The sequence below is a fragment of the Papio anubis genome, chromosome 15 (assembly GCF_008728515.1).
Source record: "Papio anubis isolate 15944 chromosome 15, Panubis1.0, whole genome shotgun sequence".
Lineage (NCBI taxonomy): Eukaryota > Metazoa > Chordata > Mammalia > Primates > Cercopithecidae > Papio > Papio anubis.
The window spans coordinates 51,268,024-51,285,998 of NC_044990.1; the positions used below are offsets into that span (position 1 = coordinate 51,268,024).

The 17,975-nt window shown below is 34.6% G+C and overlaps 1 protein-coding gene across 3 annotated transcripts in view; it reads left to right on the forward strand.

Annotated features, from left to right (window-relative positions):
* Nucleotides 1-17,975, forward strand: part of PIBF1 (progesterone immunomodulatory binding factor 1) — a 237,121-nt gene that overhangs the window by 74,165 nt on the left and 144,981 nt on the right. For all 3 annotated transcript variants that reach the window (XR_001896934.3, XM_003913944.5, XM_021929673.2), the window contains exon 10: nucleotides 888-986. Coding sequence is in view for 2 of the 3 variants with exons in the window: in XM_003913944.5 (XP_003913993.2) it covers nucleotides 888-986 (99 nt within the window). In the remaining variant the exon portion in view is untranslated. The remainder of the gene's footprint in view (nucleotides 1-887; nucleotides 987-17,975) is intronic.

A 17,975-nucleotide genomic window follows, 5' to 3' on the forward strand; every position in this document is an offset into this window, starting at 1 on the left:
CTCATGGCTAGCTGTGTAATTTCCCAACTAGTCATTGTTATCTTCCAGCTTCCCTTAACTGACACTAAATGTATTTTTTCTATCAATTTCAGTTCCTTCCTACTGTCCTCACAACTGTTAAATAGATGACTTTTCCAATACCCTAGCCTCGTACTTCCTTGAGCCCTACATAAATATTGACCTTCATCTCAACTCTACTTAATTTAGCCATACTGATTTTCATACACTATCTTGTTAGCCACCAAAATTCTGCCACTGAAAAGTTCTGTTCTACCTCCAAATCACCATTCTCCAGTCTTCCATCTTGCTTGTACAACTATTACACTTTGACTTAATCTGTCATATCTTATCAGGACCTCTAATTCTTTGTCCCTTCTGCTTTATCCTATCTGTCAACCTGTGTTTCCTTCCTTTTCCTTCCTATATAACTGAGACTTCAAAGTTCTTCATTTCAACGATTCTTTTGCTCATATCCCAAACCGCACTTTTATTTTGATTATCCACAATATATCTTTTACTTAAAATATTTTGTGGGACATTTATTAACCTTCCAAAACCTCAGTTTTCTAGTGGATAATATATGAGTAATTACACCTATCTCATTGGCTTCTGGTAAGGAATACATAAATTATATACAAACTACTTAGCCTATCCTTTGACCCATGCTGAGAAGGGTGATGTGATATCGAGATAGACCATATTTGCACCTACACTGGTGTATCCCGCACTTCAAGACACTCAATCAAGCCAGGCAGGTTTATATAGTGTACACTTTGGGTCCCCAACTTCTCAGATGGGTCCTTAAGATTGTCAGATAGTCCATCTTTAAGAAAGGACATGGATAAATCACACATTTGAAGTAACTGAAATGCATGTTTAAATTTTAGAAATCTCCGAGAAGCAAGGGATAATGCTGTGACTGAAAAGGAACGAGCAGTGATGGCTGAAAAGGATGCTTTAGAAAAACATGATCAGCTCTTAGACAGGTAAGCATCATGAAAATAGAAATGTTAAAACTCGAACCATTATTGTTTCTGTTATATATTCATTTAGAAAATGTATTTTAAAGAGAATAATTTTCATTTCAGTTGAGGTATAATTTATATGCTTTATTTTTTCAATATGCAATTATTGTATATGTTGACAATGAGGTATAGAATAGTTCAGTTACTCCAGAGAGTGTCCTTATGGCCCTTCAGTCCTTCTTAATCACTACGACTTAAGAGGCACCACTTTCTGATTTCTGTCACCACAGATTAGTTTTGCTCCTCTTAGACTAAAAATACTCTGTGTCCAGGTTCTTTCATTCCACTTTGTTGTTGTATCAGTAGTTCATTCCTTATTATTGCTGAGTATGAATATATTTTATTCACTTGTCAATGGTCATTTTGGTGGTTTCCAGTTTGTTACTATCATGCATAAAGCTGCCATATAATTTTTTGAAAGTGTGTTTTTATTTATCTTGGCTAAATACCTAGGAGTGGCATTGTTAATCATCGGGTTGATAAATGTTTTACTTTTTAAAAACCTGCCAGTGGTAACACCAAAGTGATTGTACCATTGTATAATTCCTAGTTTTTTGTTTGTTTGTTTGTTTGTTTTTTCAAAATCTGTATGTTCTAAAGTATGTGTGTTGGAAGGAGAGTATCAGAGAGAATGATATATCTTTAATTTACCAATAGAAAATGATATTTATTTTTAGTAGCCTTGTTAAGAGTAAAATAACTGATAGGCATTATGGTAAATATCATTACTTCATTAAACATCCTACACTTTCAATTGTTTGACTATATAGAGCGTAAACAGTGGCTACCTTATTTTTTTAACTTTTCATTTTGAAATCATTTCAGAAAAGTTGCTAAAATGGTGTGAAAGTTTCTGCATACCCTTCACATACTAATAAACTTTTGAAATTAAGTTCAATGGGTCTTTTAGTTGTTAAATGAAAACCAGATTAATTTGAGATATAAGCAATACATAAAACTAAAATTTAAGGCGAGTCTTAATATAACTAACCTGTTGTAAAAATATTTTAGAATGACTCAAATTGTGATACTTCTGAATTCACATCAACTTTATAAACTTGGCCTATGGAAGAATTTTAATAAATGTTATATTGAAGAAGTCATTCCTATAATGTGGAAGTATGTCTTACTCTCAACATCAGTGACTCATGCCTGTAATCCCAGCACTTTTGGAAGGCTGAGACGGGTGGATAACTTGAGGCTCGGAGTTTGAGACCAGGTTGGGCAACATGGTGAAACCCCATCTCTACAAAAAATGCAAAAATTAGCAGTGCGTGATGGTGCATGCCTGTGATCCCAGCTACTCAGGAGGCCGAGGCACGAGAATCACTTGAACCCAGGAGGCAGAGATTGCTGTGAGCGGAGATCATGCCACTGCACTCCAGCCTGGGCAACAGAGTGAGACTCTTCTCAAAAAAATTTTTTTTAGTTTATCTAAAAAAAAGTAAAGATCATAGTATAAAAGATCATGGTATATAAATCAGCTCCTTTCATTAGAGTTCCTATAAAGCCTTCATGTTTTATATTTCATTATGTGTAACCCTTCCACTTACAAAACTGTGATGTCCCCTAAAGATTCATTTGACTTTGTGTTGATGTCAGTTTTTAATGTGTAGTTTTAGGAGTGTATATTTTTAGGGATGGCTCTAGAATAAGATTTATGGGCAAACTAATAAGGTTTAAAAGAAAGCATAAGATATTACCTAGTAAATCAGAACTTATATTCTTCACTTGATAGCTACTGTGTGGTTTTGTAAAGTTGGAGAGAATAGTAAATCTGACCATAAAATTGACCAATTTATATTTATCGTAAGCTCTGTTATGTCCTACACTCTTAACCTAAATCCTTCTGATCCTACTTGTCCATACATTTGCAGCTGATATTCACCTGAAGGCCATGCAGTACTCTAATACCTAAAAGTATCTGTTAAATAATAGAGGATTCAATTATTTAATGTTTGTAAAGCACTTAGAACAGTGCCTTCCTATGATAACTACTATCATCATAGAATAATTTGTCCAATTTAGTTTTGTTGTGAAACTTTATTGAATTTTGTTCTTCACAAGTTGATATCTTTCTAATGAATTTTCCACTAAAATTTTAGATAAACTGGAAGACCTCATTTTCAAACTGCCAGATAAGAGGAAGCTTATTTATTCATAATTCTTTGAAGTCATAGTAAAGCCTTGCTTATTTAGAGCCTAATTTTCAGCCAACCTTAAATATTTATGATAGTTTTAAAATCAAGACAAGGGAAAAAAAGTCTTTGTAGGTACTACTAAAAATAACCCTTGAGCAGCAAATAGAGCTAATGCTCAGGACTGTAAAGGACTATACAGAACCAGAGACTTATGGATAAATGAGTAAATGAAAGAGAATAATATCTGGGAATGTAAAACTCAAAATAAGCTTAGGCTTTAACAAAATGCTTAAAATAGCTAAAGTTACTTATCTGTTTTTTAAGATATAATATCAATAAATGAAGGGAAAAGTATCCCTGCTTAGGATCATAATGTTGATAAATGATATTTTTAAAAGTAGAATTCTAGATGTATCATCAATTTAATTCATTCTTAATTAATATATAAATTAAGTGTAATTCATGCCAAAATTTTCAAATGACTTTGTGAAACTTGACAGAGCAACACTAAAAATTCTTTTTCACAATTATCATGGCTATTCTTGTACATGTACTCTTCCACATAAATATTTATAACTATATTTTTTACATTATGCCTTTTCTTCATCTGAAGTTAAATTTTGGGGTAGTGTACATAGAGAACTAATTTTATTTTTCATGAAAATGTCAGTTTCCTTAAGTTAAACTATACATTTAATGTAAGCCAAATAGAACCCAAAGATATTTTTTTAAAAACCAGACAAATAAGTTTTGTAGCTTATATGGAAAAATTAAGTAAGTGCATTTCTAGATAAGAACAATGAATTGTGACAGGTCACTAGGGTAGCCAACTAGGGGAAAAAGAAAATTGAGATCCATACCTCATAACTTACACCGAGATAAATTTCATATGGATCAGAGATTTAAATGTAAAACCATTAAAAACCTAAGACGCCATAGGGGAATGTTTTTATAATCTTTAATTACAAAAGGCCTTTGCAACTTAGGAGTTATAGAAGTAATAAATTGATAAACTTGATTCCCTACAAATGGAAAATGTTGGTGTGGCATTACTGCCATAAAGAAAGTCAAAAAACAAATGCAAATGCAATCTTAGAAAAAATATTTGCAATATCTGTCACAGTCATGTCATTAAATTCATATTAAAACTATCCCTATTTTCAGCTGGGCATGGTGGCTCATGCCTGTAATCCCAGCACTTTGGGAGGCCGAGGCAGTTGAATCACCTGAGGTCCGGAGTTCAAAACCAACCTGGCCAATATGGCAAAACCCTGTCTCTACTAAAAATGCAAAATATTAGCCAGGCATGGTGGCACATACCTGTAATCCCAGCTACTTGGGAGGCTGAGGCAGGAGAGTTGCTTGAACGGAACTTGGGAGGCGGAGGTTGCAGTGAGCTGAGATTGCACCATTGCACTCCAGCCTGGGCAACAAGAGTGAAACTCTGTCTCAAAAAAAAAAAAAAAAAAAGCCTGTTTTCCACTAAAAACCAAAAGGTTGATAATACATTGTGTTTGCGTGGGTATGGAAAAACAGGCAATCTTAACATTGTTAGTGGGATTTTAAATTGGTACAACTAATATGGAGAGTAATTCAGTAATACTTATCAAAAGTACAAATGCACATAGCTGGTGTGTGTGTGTGTGTGTGTGTGTATGGAATGTATGTATGTGAGACGGAGTCTCACTCTGTTGCCCAGTCTGGAGTGCAGTGGCACAGTCTCCGCTCACTGCAGCCTCTGCCTCCCTGTTTCAAGCGATTCTCGTGCTTCAGCCCCCTGAGTAGCTGGGATTACAGGCGCGTGCCACCACACCCGGCTAATTTGTGTATTTTTAGTAAAGACGGAGTTTTGCCATGTTGTCCAGTCTGTTCTCAAATTCATGACCTCAAGTGATCTGCCTGCCTCAGCCTCCCAAAATGCTAGGATTACAGGCTTGAGCCACTACACCCAGCCACACATTGCTCTTGATCAATAAATTTTATTTCTAGTAAGTTATCCTGCAGGTATACTTGCTAGGTTCAAAATGCTATATATACCACCTTATGTACTGTAGCATAGTTGACATTTAGGCAGTAGTTAAAAGAATTGTAATTCATGAAAACATTTACAGAATACAACAGTGTAGTTGTACAAAAGGAAGTAAGTGGCTCTTTATATCAGGACCAGGAAAAATCTATTAACATTTATTGCTTCTGGAGAAGGAAATTGGGTGTTGGGTGGTTGGTGGACAGATAGAGATTTTGTACCTCATAAATATGTATCCTCCTTTGAACCTCATACATATTGAAACTTACAATGTGTTTTTTTTCTTTTTTGTGTATTTTTAATTAAATTTAAACAAAGAGTGATTATTAAGAATTCTTACATACAAGTTTCAAATCATAGTTACCGAGAAACTTCAGAAATTACGTTTTTAATACTCCTGGTGAACAATGGGAGTGAATAAAGGGAGTCAACAAATGCCGTCTTGTTTTCATAAAAGGGAAGAAAATAGTAGATTCTTGCAACTATTAAGGAACATATTGATATATTACATTACATATCGTATTTTGATAAATTATAAATAATTTGATGCAATCTTATATAAACTTTAAGCAAATTACTTGACTTTTTTTTAACTATAATGGATGTAAATACTTTGATGAACCTTTGTTTTTTCCATCTTCAGATAGGTGTGATGATTCTAACCATTTAGGATTGCTTTGAGCCTTAGAGATTTTATATATATATATATATATTTTTTTTTTGGAAGACAGAGTCTCGCTCTGTCACCCAGGCTGGAGTGTAGTGGCCGGATCTCAGCTCACTGCAAGCTCCGCCTCCCGGGTTTACGCCATTCTCCTGCCTCAGCCTCCCGAGTAGCTGGGACTACAGGCGCCCGCCACCTCGCAGATACAATATATTTTAAGTGTATGGCATAGATTATGCTCGGTAAGCAGCCATGCTTGCAGTGGTTTTTAAGATTGCTATTGAAATAAGCAAGTATCACCAAGAGTTAGGATGGGTTCTCTAAGAATAAATCAAAGAAGACTACATTTCAATTTTTAAGAGATATATTGCAGGGGTAAAGTATGGAAATGCGTTAGATAGGAAACAAGGGATTTGCTAAGACTTTCCATGACATCCTTTTAAACAATATGGGGAAAATACGAGGACAGTTCAAGGCCAGGTAAATGGATTAGTAACTGTTGAAGGGCTTTATCCAAATGTCGTTAGAGAATCATTAATTAAGAAGTGAGTATATGATGCTCATCTATAATATCCTGCAGTACTATATTTCTGCATTTTTGTCAGTGATTTCAGGAAAAATTAAAACTACATTTAACAAAGTTGATGTAAAACAGAGAAGAATAACTAATTGAATAATGAAGTAAGGATCTAATAGATCTTTTCAGGGAGAATTAATGAACTGAATGAATTTTAATAGGAATAAATGTAAGATCATGCAGTTGGGTCCAGAAAACCTATGATTTATTGGTTTTATAGGCTTAGACGTGAAATGTGAAAATGACCTGGAAGGTTTGAATATGGAGATATTATCCTACAGTAATAGAAGTTATATGTAGAATGTCATCTGTAATTACCTTATAGAATTATGCTGATACCTGGGCACCCAAGCTTTAAACTAAAAGGTTTTCAGAGGAATACGCCATAACTGCAAAAAGATTCAAAAGTGCCCTATTAGTGATAGGCTATAACTACCTACAAATATTTTAAGTGTTCACATATGAAAGAGCTGGATTTCTTACTTGGCAAGACCTAAAGTAGTAGAATAGGGATCACTGGGTGATCACTGCAAGAAAGTGTGAAGATAGTAGGACTTTTCAGAATGCCTTAGCATCGAACACATTCTCTATCAGTAGTATTCAGGCAGAAGCCAAATTCAGTAGAAATGTGCTTGTAAAGACTGAAGCATCAAGTGGGCAGCTTGATGAGTTTAAAGCCCCCTTTCATCCTGATGTGACAACCATGTAAAAGAGTTGATACACTCATTAAGTTACCATGCAAAAGAAATGGTGAACCCAAGCTCATTATGAGAATATTATTTAAAAGATTTCTGTAGTTCACTTTCCTCGTGTTTTTTTAGGAGTGTGTGTGTGTGTGTGACAGCAGAGAGACAGAGAATCTACTGAAGTTATTTTGAGTATAGAGTGTCTATGTTGCCTATGTGTTTAAACTCATATATTTTGGGAATATCGTATATATTTTGTATATAGTGAAACTTAAGGAAAAATATTCTGTTTTATTTTTCAGAGGTTATATTTTTAATATTCAAATATGTGATGCTGGCTTCCTTTGTCACTTCCTGTGTTTTAATCTTTATGTGGAATGTGATTTCCCTGAATCATGCTTAAGTAAAGCCTCTGGCATGCCTATACATAATGTTCTAGTCAGGTATAATTAGCCTCATCTTTTTCATTTATGTTAGAAGTTTTTATTATCAAATGCCACATTTTTATGATTAAACAACCTGTGTTATTATAAAGAGAAATGTATGGAAACGGCATGCCATTTTTCAAACGAATGAAAATGGCTTTTTACTCAAAGACTTTACTTTTTCTACAAAGGAAAGTACTTTTCTCAGGCAAATGAAAGACCCATATATGTCCCAATTCAAGCTGAACAATTTGATAAGTAACAAGTACCCAGTTTTCGTGAACATGAACAGTTATTATGTCATGTTCTGTTGCTTTGAATGCCTGCATGCACTCCTAAGATTGTTTCTGCCAAAAAGTGGAAATTTTAAAATTCAGTTTTTGTAGTAGAATAAATTGAATACACTGTTACATTTGTGGGCTACTACATAGAATCCTGTGTTTGGATCTAAAATGTAAGGTTGCAATTCAAAATTAATTTTAATAGTAAACTTTTTTCAGTTATGGTTTGTTTTAGATAAAAAAATGTGTTCTATGCAAGGTACAGTGGCTCACACCTGTAATCCAGGCACTTTGGGAGGCCAAGGTGAGAGGATCACTTGAGCCCAGGAGTTTCAGACCAGCCTGGGCAACATAGTGAAACCTAATCTCTACAAAAAATGTAATAATTATTATATATAAGATATATATTATGTACATGTATGTTATGTATTTTAAAGTAATTTTCATTGTAAGTATTTTTAAATGAATATTGTTTGAAATTATGTTTTCAATCCCAACTTCTCTGGTAATGGTAGGAGTTTTGTCCTCATTTTATACTGGTACAAGGCCAAAGCAAGAAGGCATGCAAAATGAGATGAGCAGAGTAAGTGATTTTTATGTCATATTGAGCTAGTTTAAAGTTTGATAAAGAAACCAGCTGTCCTGAATTTCCATTCAGTGGTTTTTTTTTTTTCATATTTCTATATACTTTTATCTTTATATCTTAATCTGCTACCAGGCTAGAGTGCAGTGGCATGATCTCGGCTCACTGCAGCCTCCATCTCCCAGGGTTCAAGCAGTTCTCATGCTTCAGCCTACTGAGTAGCTGGGACTACAGGTGTGTGCCACCACACCCAGCTAATTTTTGTATTTTTGGTAGGTATGGGGGTTTCGCCATGTTGGTCAGGCAGGTCTCAAACTCCTGACCTCAAGTGATCAGAAAAAATGCAGCAATTGTTGAAGCCAAAAATATGGCAATAGAATAAGATGGCAAAAACTGATGAGAGAAACTATATATGAAAATGATAGTACAGAAATAAAAAGGAATGAAAGAGAAATAGTATTTAGGGTCAGGGAAGTTCTGGAAAACCATGTTGGTAATTTGAGGCTGGATGTTTATAAAACAGAAAAAAGAATAAAGTGATGAAAACAGAGAAAAAGTAATTGACATGGAGGACAGCCAGTATATATTCACCTTCAGTGTGCCAAGGGAAGAAAACAACAAAATGGAACAGGAAAAAAAAAAAAAAAAACATTTAGAGATACAATAGAAGAAAACATTTTCTGAAATAAGGAATCTGCAATTTAGAAGAACTCATCACATTCTGGGTAGTGGGAAGAGGATGGGAAACAGCAATGTCGTAAATCTAAGTGAAGTTACAGAACATGAATGTTAAAGGAATAGAATTAGAAGTATCTGGGCAGAATAAGTAAGTCATTTACTAAGGAAAAAATAAGTCTAAGCTGCATGCAGTGGCGTGCCTATAGACCCAGGTACTTAGGAGGCTGAGGCGAGAGAATCGCTCAAGTCCAGGAGTTGAGGACCAGCCTAGGCAACATAGTGGGATGCCCATCTCAAATAAACAAATAAATTAATTTATTTGAGCTCAACGTTTTCTTCCATAATAATACTTTATTCATTTAGCAATATTTATTAACCACCAAGCACCATTTTCAGGCACTGTGATTAAGGGTTTAACAGGATGAAAGGCTCTCTGTCTTAATGGAACTTGTATTTCTGTGATGTAAATCAGAAAATATACAAATAACAAAATAAATAATTTTTAGAGAGTAGCAGTTATTTGAAATATATGAAATAGGGTATGATTCAGGGCTGTGCGCAGTCTGAAAGATGAGAAGGAACCAGTCATGTGAGGTCCCATGAAACATATTACATATGGCCTTCCTGAAAAACCTATTGGAAATTGTAACTTCACATGGATTGAGATGTCAAAGTAAAGAAGAACTGGCAGTGAACATTTAGTGTAAAATGTAATCTTAATGACCTTTATCATTTTGGTTACAAAACATTGTAATCATAATTGTTAACAAGAAATTATAACGTAAAAATAATAGTAGAGGCAAAATAGCAGAAACTTGCAACTAAAATTAGGGAATTGATGGTAAGAGAAATAGTGTTTGTACGTATTATATATATAGTGTTCTCAAATTTCATGAAATAATAGTTTTATGAAGAAATATATGTTTTAACATATCACTTAAAACTATAAATGGAACAGGCTGTATATTTTGCGTACTACTGGAGGAGGGGAAAAAATCAATCACAGGCTGTATAACAAAGGACAGATAGCAAAGCAAACACCAAAGAAGTAAAAAAACAGAGACCATAAATTAAGATGGAGGAAGGCTAAACATATCTTTTCTAATAGCAATTGTAAATGTGACAAACACACCTTGTATATAGGAAAAGAAATACAGTTGGGGTCAAAAATGAAACTTCTTCCACGTTAGTAAGTGACTCAGGGCCGGGCACGGTGGCTCGTACCTGTAATCCCAGCATGTTGGGAGGCCGAGGCGGGTGGATCACAAGGTCAGGAGATCGAGACCATCCTGGCTAACACAGTGAAACCCCATCTCTAATAAAAATGAAAAAAAAAAAAAAAAAAATTAGCCAGGCGTGGTGGCAGGTGCCTGTAGTCCCAACTACTCAGGAGGTTGAAGCAGGAGAATGGCATGAACCCGGGAAGCACAGCTTGCAATGAGCGGAGAGCTCGCCAGTTCACTCCAGCCTGGGCGACAGAACGAGACTCCGTCCCAAAAAAAAAAAAAAAGTGACTCAGGATTTTTAAAGATGGAAAAAAGGCAAAATAATACAGAATTAAACTATTCTAAAATAATTTATTACAGATTGTCTTAAAATAATAACTCAGAACCTTGAGAATCCCTCTGTAATGACATTATGTACACGATAAAGATATGCTCAGAAATCTTTACATGTCAGATTTCCAAGAGGGAAAGTGCTTATTTTCCTATTCTGAGTTCCATGCCCAGCCCAGGCAGCTCAACTGTTGCCAGAGGCGATGGTTACATTTTAAAAACATGGTTTAAGGGTATGTATACTGTCTAGATAAAGTTCTAAATAAAGAGCATGCTGAACAGATAATTTCAGTTAATTGCTTACTATGGTTTATGCTTCAAAACTATTTGATGAAGCAAAGAAACTAAACTCGGAAAATATAAACAAGTTGGAATCATGTTGTTAATTCATAAGCACTTACTAACTAAATCCTGCTTAAGGCCACATTAAAGTTACAATTATGGATATATATTGAAGTGTGTGACTCATAAATTAGCTTAAAAATCAGGTTCATTCATCTTACAGACCTTGTTTGAGAGTGAGGAGGATGGGGTGTTCCATGATCTTTTCTAAGTCTAGCCAGCTGCCTCCCAAATGTGTAATTTGGGGTTACACGTTGAGAAAGTAGACTGAATCAATACAAATATGTAAGTGTTACTAGAAAAAGAACTCAATTACATGTTCTTCTGATTACTCATCAATAGCATCAAAAGGAAATGATATGGATGAAGGAAACATATGTGTGCACATTTTTTAAGATGTTTCTTATAAATCTAGCGTCATAGTTGGTCATTATACTTGTGAACTGAAAACCAGAGAAAGTAAGAGCGTAAGTTGTGTGTGTGCGCATGTGTGTGCATGTGTGTGTGTTCATACAGCTTTCTGTATAGGCTGCTGCTCTGTTGCTTTAGGGGGAAATTTTCATAGATTTACATTTGGTAAATATACTCACATCCAAAAAAAGATGTATGAAAAATTGGAATGCCAGTGAACTAAATCAACTCATAAAAACTAAAGTTAAGGGTAAGATTATTTTCCACAATTATTTTAAAATATGATGTTTACTGGAAGGAAAGTCCGGAGAATTACCACAGATGAAGTGTGAGTGTATTTCTCCCACTTGTAAATGAGCTCTTATTTCCTACAGTGTATATTCTGGTCCACAATGAGTCATTTTCAACATGTTTCAGTTTAACTTCTAATACATTTTTAAACTTGGCAGGCATATTTAGATGAACATTACTTCCAGTTTTAGAGACTGCTTCTAAATTAGACTTCAGTGTTGTAGTCATCATGAACAGTTCTTTCAGTAAAAGGAAACAGGATTGATTGGAAATGTATGTTTTGGAGGAGCAAAAAAAATGGTTACCGTTTTTAAATTTTGTTACTACATAAACCCTCTTAACATTATCTTAAGTTGCAGTTGTGAGGCCCTTTTATGGATAGAAGATACTAATTTAGAGAAGAGAATATATGATGTATCCTAGATAATAGTAAAGTTAATATTTATTAAACTTTTAGTATGCCTAGCACTGTTTAACTGTTCTATACGTATTAACTATTTTAATACCTGCGTAATAGGCAGTAGTGTGTTTTCTGTAAGCCATTCAGGCCATGTTTCTATTAGAAAATGTGAAGCCCAGCACACATCTGGATGTGTAACTAAAACTTCATGAGTGTTTGTAAAAACTACAATTTATATAGAGAATTTTACATATTGCCAGCTCTGAATAAGTATTTAATAATTACCTCGTATAAATTTATGCAATCCTGTGAATCTTCTGGCAGATTTCATTGGCCAACCTGTCTACTGTTATCTTTTAAATATTCTTGGTTTTTGTTACTATAATTTTTACACTGTGCCTTATTATTTTTAACACTTTAAAAGTTCATAAAAATTTAGTTTGAAAACTGCTTCAAGATCATTGCAAACCTTGCATTCATTTTGCAAATGAGGAGACAAGTCTAAAGAGGTAATACAGCTTGTCCTCAGTTACACTGTTACTAGAAATGGAGCCATAATTACACATCTGTTCTCTTTGTTCCCATCCCAGTTGTTCTTTCTGCCACACCATTATGTTTACTTAGTAAATAGTATATGAAGCATATGTGTGAAGTTGAACATCAGTAGGTATATTTTTGTTCTCAAATATACACATCAAAAACAACAAAATTTATACTGTATTTCGTAGGGTTGCAATGATAAATTGCCAAAATTTGGTGGCAAAAGGACAGAAATTTATTCTCCATTTTATTTTTTATTTATTTATTTATTATTATTATTATACTTTAAGTTCTAAGATACATGTGCATAACGTGCAGGTTTGTTACATATGTATACTTGTGCCATGTTGCTGTGCTGCACCCATCAACTCGTCATTTACATCAGGTATAACTCCCAATGCAATCCCTCCCCCCTCCCCGCTCCCCATGATAGGCCCCGGTGTGTGATGTTCCCCTTCCCGAGTCCAAGTGATCTAATTGTTCAGTTCCCACCTATGAGTGAGAACATGCAGTGTTTGGTTTTCTGTTCTTGTGATAGTTTGCTAAGAATGATGGTTTCCAGCTGCATCCATGTCCCTACAAAGGACACAAACTCATCCTTTTTTATGGCTGCATAGTATTCCATGGTGTATATGTGCCACATTTTCTTAATCCAGTCTGTCACTGATGGACATTTGGGTTGATTCCAAGTCTTTGCTATTGTGAATAGTGCCACAATAAACATACATGTGCATGTGTCTTTATAGCAGCATGATTTATAATCCTTTGGGTATATACCCAGTAATGGGATGGCTGGGTCATATGGTACATCTAGTTCTAGATCTTTGAGGAATCGCCATACTGTTTTCCATAATGGTTGAACTAGTTTACAATCCCACCAACCACTGCTCAGTGAAATAAAAGAGGACACAAACAAATGGAAGAACATACCATGCTCATGGATAGGAAGAATCAATATTGTGAAAATGGCCATACTGCCCAAGGTTATTTATAGATTCAATGCCATCCCCATCAAGCTACCAATGAGTTTCTTCACAGAATTGGAAAAAAATGCTTTAAAGTTCATATGGAACCAAAAAAGAGCCCGCATCTCCAAGACAATCCTAAGTCAAAAGAACAAAGCTGGATGTGGCCTTCTCCTCTGTGTGCCTCGTATATGGATACATCTGATTGCATGTATGGCCCACTCAGATAATTCAGGACAGGTCTCTCATCTCAAGATGCTTAACTTAATCACATCTGCAAAGACCCTTTTTCCAAATAAGGTAATAGTCACAGCTTTTGGGAGTTAGGACATGGACTTCTCTTTTTTGGCAAAGTTGGGGGCACCATTCAACCTACCACATACACCTTTTAATTCATGTGAGTTATATTTGCTTGAATTCTTCAATAACGTTAACATTTTATTTTGAAATTATTCAACTAGAATTTTCTAATTTTAGGAGTTACTGAAATTCTATGATATTTCTTTGGACTGTCTTTTCAACCTACTAATGTGTCATTTGCCAAACTGTTAGCTGTTGAACAAAATCATACCTTAGAGATTCTAGACTCTGCCATATCATCTATGACGTGTATTTATTATGACTTTAAAATCTTCCTGTGTGACTTTTAATAACATTCTTTAAGAACATCATGACAGTGACATTAGGATTAAAGAAACAGAGTAGTTATACACTTTTAACAGATACAGTGTAAATACCTAGCATTTTGACAAGCTATGTTAGCTTCATTTAGGCCATTTAATTGCTAAAAATTAAATTTTGCTCTACTGTATTTGAGATCCTTTAGATTTGGGATGCTCTCATGATGACTGTTTCATGTTTTATTTTCATTCCTTATTTTTTTCATTCAAGTCATTCCTGATTTTAATAAATGTTTATGCATAATATGTATCTTTGTATTATATATCCCAGTTGTATGATCATTTAGTTTCTGCTTCTGTAGAAATCATTATTACTAGATGTGAAGATATGCTGAATTCATTTTAGCCATTGAAAGTATATTACTGTAAATGAAAGGAAAAACAACCAATATATTATATAAGTCTGTGCTTCATACAGTTATTGATATGGTTTGGGTCTGTGTCCCCACCCAAATCTCACCTTGTAGCTCCCATTATTCTTATGTGTTGTGGGAGGGACCGGGTGGGAGATAATTGAATCATGGGGGGTTGGGTCTTTCCCATGCTGTTCTTGTGGTAGTAAATAAGTCTAACAAGATCTGGTGGTTTTAAAAATGGGAGCTTCCCTGCACAAGCTCTCTCTCATTGCCTACCACCATCCACAAAAGATGTGACTTGCTCCTCCTTGCCTTCACAAGGAGGCCTTCTCAGCCATGTGGAACTGTAAGTCCATTAAACCTCTTTTTTTGTAAATTATCCAGTCTCAGGTATGTCTTTATCAGCAACATGAAAATGGACTAATACAGTTTATTAATATTAATAGAATTAAATGAAATTCATTATTTAATTTTAAGTACTCAACAAATATTAGCTATTATTATTACCATCATCTAGTTAGTTGATTTTTAAAGTAAGATGTGTCTATGTTCTCTTTTCAGCACCATAAAGGTAGAGCAGTCTCTGACTAGATCTGGTAAAAAATATTTCATGCAGATGAGTAAACTTTGCTATTACAGTGAGCTCTCTAAAGAAAAAGTCCCCTTTCCTTACTTACTGTATATTCTAATTTTTAGCAACTCATACAATTGGGATTTTTCTTGCATCTTTTTGTAAATTATAAAAAAAAACCGTGTGTTTTAAAATTGATGTTTTTTAAAACTTCAAGGTAGTGTGTTTTCATTTTATAAATGGGAAGTGTCTATATTATTTGTAAAAAGTAGAAAATTAGTTTATGCATCTTCAAATAGCAAAGCTTACGTGACCGTCACATATCTATTATTAAAATTCAAATGTTTTAATTCACTTGGACCCCAAATGTGAATTTCTCTTGGCTAGATTATTCATAGATTCTCTGCATGTAATGATGCCTATGATTTCTAAAATTCTTTTTGTCTAAAATCATGAAGATGGCAGATGCACAAAATAATACATCTCCGGGCTGTGCGTGGTGGTTCACGCCTGTAATCCCAACATGTTAGGAGGCTGAGGCAGGAGGATTACTGGAGGCCAGAGTTTCAGGAACAGCCTGGGCAACAAAGTGAGACCCCATCTCTGCACACACACACAAAAATTAACCACGCACAGTGGCTTGTGCCTATAATCTCAGCTACTCAGGAGGCTGAGGTTGAAGGATCCCTTGAGCCTTGGTGTTTGAGGCTGCACTGAGCTAAGATGGTGCCACTATGCTCCTGCCTGAGCAACAGAGCAAAACTCTGTCTCTTTATTAAAAAAATAAAAAGAGAAAGAAAGAATATTTCTCCTTGCCTGCAGGCGAGAATGCACCCAGATCATTCTAGTCTGATAGGCTATCCATATGCAAACCTGTAAAGGAACTCACATACCTGTAAAGGTACTCACGTACCTGTAAATGACAATGAAATGTTAGCTTCAAAATAGTTTATGGAAGTAGTTTACAGGAAAGTCAAGGTATAGTAAATAACCTATCATTTATAAGAATGGAATGTTCTGTATGTTGGTGTAACAAAACATGTCTATTCTTTTGTGTCATGTTTTGCCGTTGGTTAAACCATACATTTGATCAAGTAGTAAGTCAGCAGATACTTCAGCTTGGTATCCAGTATAACCAACATCACCTCTTCGTTATAGAAACAACCTCTTCCATGGCTGGGTGCAGTGACTCATTCCTGTAATCCCAACACTTTAGGAGGCCATGGTGGGAAGATCACTAGAGGCTAGGAGTTTGAAACCAGGCTGGGCAACATAGTGAGACCCCAGCTCTACCAAAACTTTTTTAAAAATTTTTTTAAAGACAAAACTACTTCTTCCCATTATTGTCTGTACCCTAACTAAATATTAAGCATTCCACTTGTAAGAATGTTATTAGCTCTGATCGCCTCTCTTTATTCTTATGTATGAGTTTTCATTCCACAAATTTTAGACAGTGTTTACAAAGTGTAAGTTATACAAAGGTATAGCTAAAGGTTGTGGCTACTTAACCATATCTCTCTCTCTCTCTCTCTCTTTAATGATAGAGACCACTAGAACAGTATTGACTTAAATGGCTCAAATATTTCATGAGCTTTCAATAAAAAAGACTAGCAATAGTAATTTTGAGTTTATTTAGGTAGGATTATGAAAAAAGTTATCTTTTTTCTTTTTATGAATTTTGTTTGTAAAAATTATAATTTAATTGTATAAGCACTTTTATGAATTTTTAATTGCAGATAACATCTGATAAATGTTATAAATTTGTTCCCACATAATTGTACATGACATACAATTCCATATAGCTAAACTCATTTTCCATTACCATTTTATAATAGAACCTAATGGAAATTAATTAACATGACTGCCTTTTTCCTGTGAGAATTGAGTCTCCATAGCCCATTCTATGAACTGTTCTCTGCCTTCCTTAATTCTTTAATGTATAGATGAACCTAACATTCCCTTCCTGTCGATTTCAGATGTTTAATGTTGCTTGCCTTGTTTCCTTTTATTTTAAATGAGAGCCGACATTATGAGCTCAGCACTTAACTGAGTACATCAAAGGCAAAAGAGAAACATATCTCTCCCCATGGTTTCAGATGAGAATCTGGAGAAAAATATGTACATGTGCTCAGATTTCTCTTTGTTGGAGTATGGACTATGGAAAGAGAAGTAAAATGCCAAAGTATCTCTCTAAACTTTTCGTATGGTGGGCTAGAAATTGTTCAAGTCAATATTTATTGAACCTTTGTACATGACACACTGTAGAGAATTTTAAAAATTAAAACAATTTCTGTTTTGAAAGAGCTGAAATACATATATACATATTTATATTTTAAAGCAAAATTTTATGTATGTTAAGAAGTCTGTTGTAGGCTGTGAATGTTCCTATCTGTTTTGGGAGTGGCCTTTTAGAAGAGGTGGTACATGAAACAAGCATTTGAAGTGTGAAATTTGACATGCAGATATGAAAGAAGACTATTCCAAAAATGTTATAAACCTAAATATAGAAGAAACAAAGTAAAAGAATTGTCAAAAAACAACAGATAATTCATTCACCTGATTCAGAGTGTACAAGTAGAAAAGAAATAAGGATAGACAGTTTCATTTTTTGGTAGAATGTCAGAATAAAGAGCTTTTATTTACTTCAGTGGGCAGTGAGGACTGACATGATGAGATTTACATTTTAGAGAATTAGCTTGGCAGTAATATATGTATATGTATTTATGGTAATTCAAGATGCCCTGAATAGGAGTGCCTGAAGTCCAGATGATTGGTAA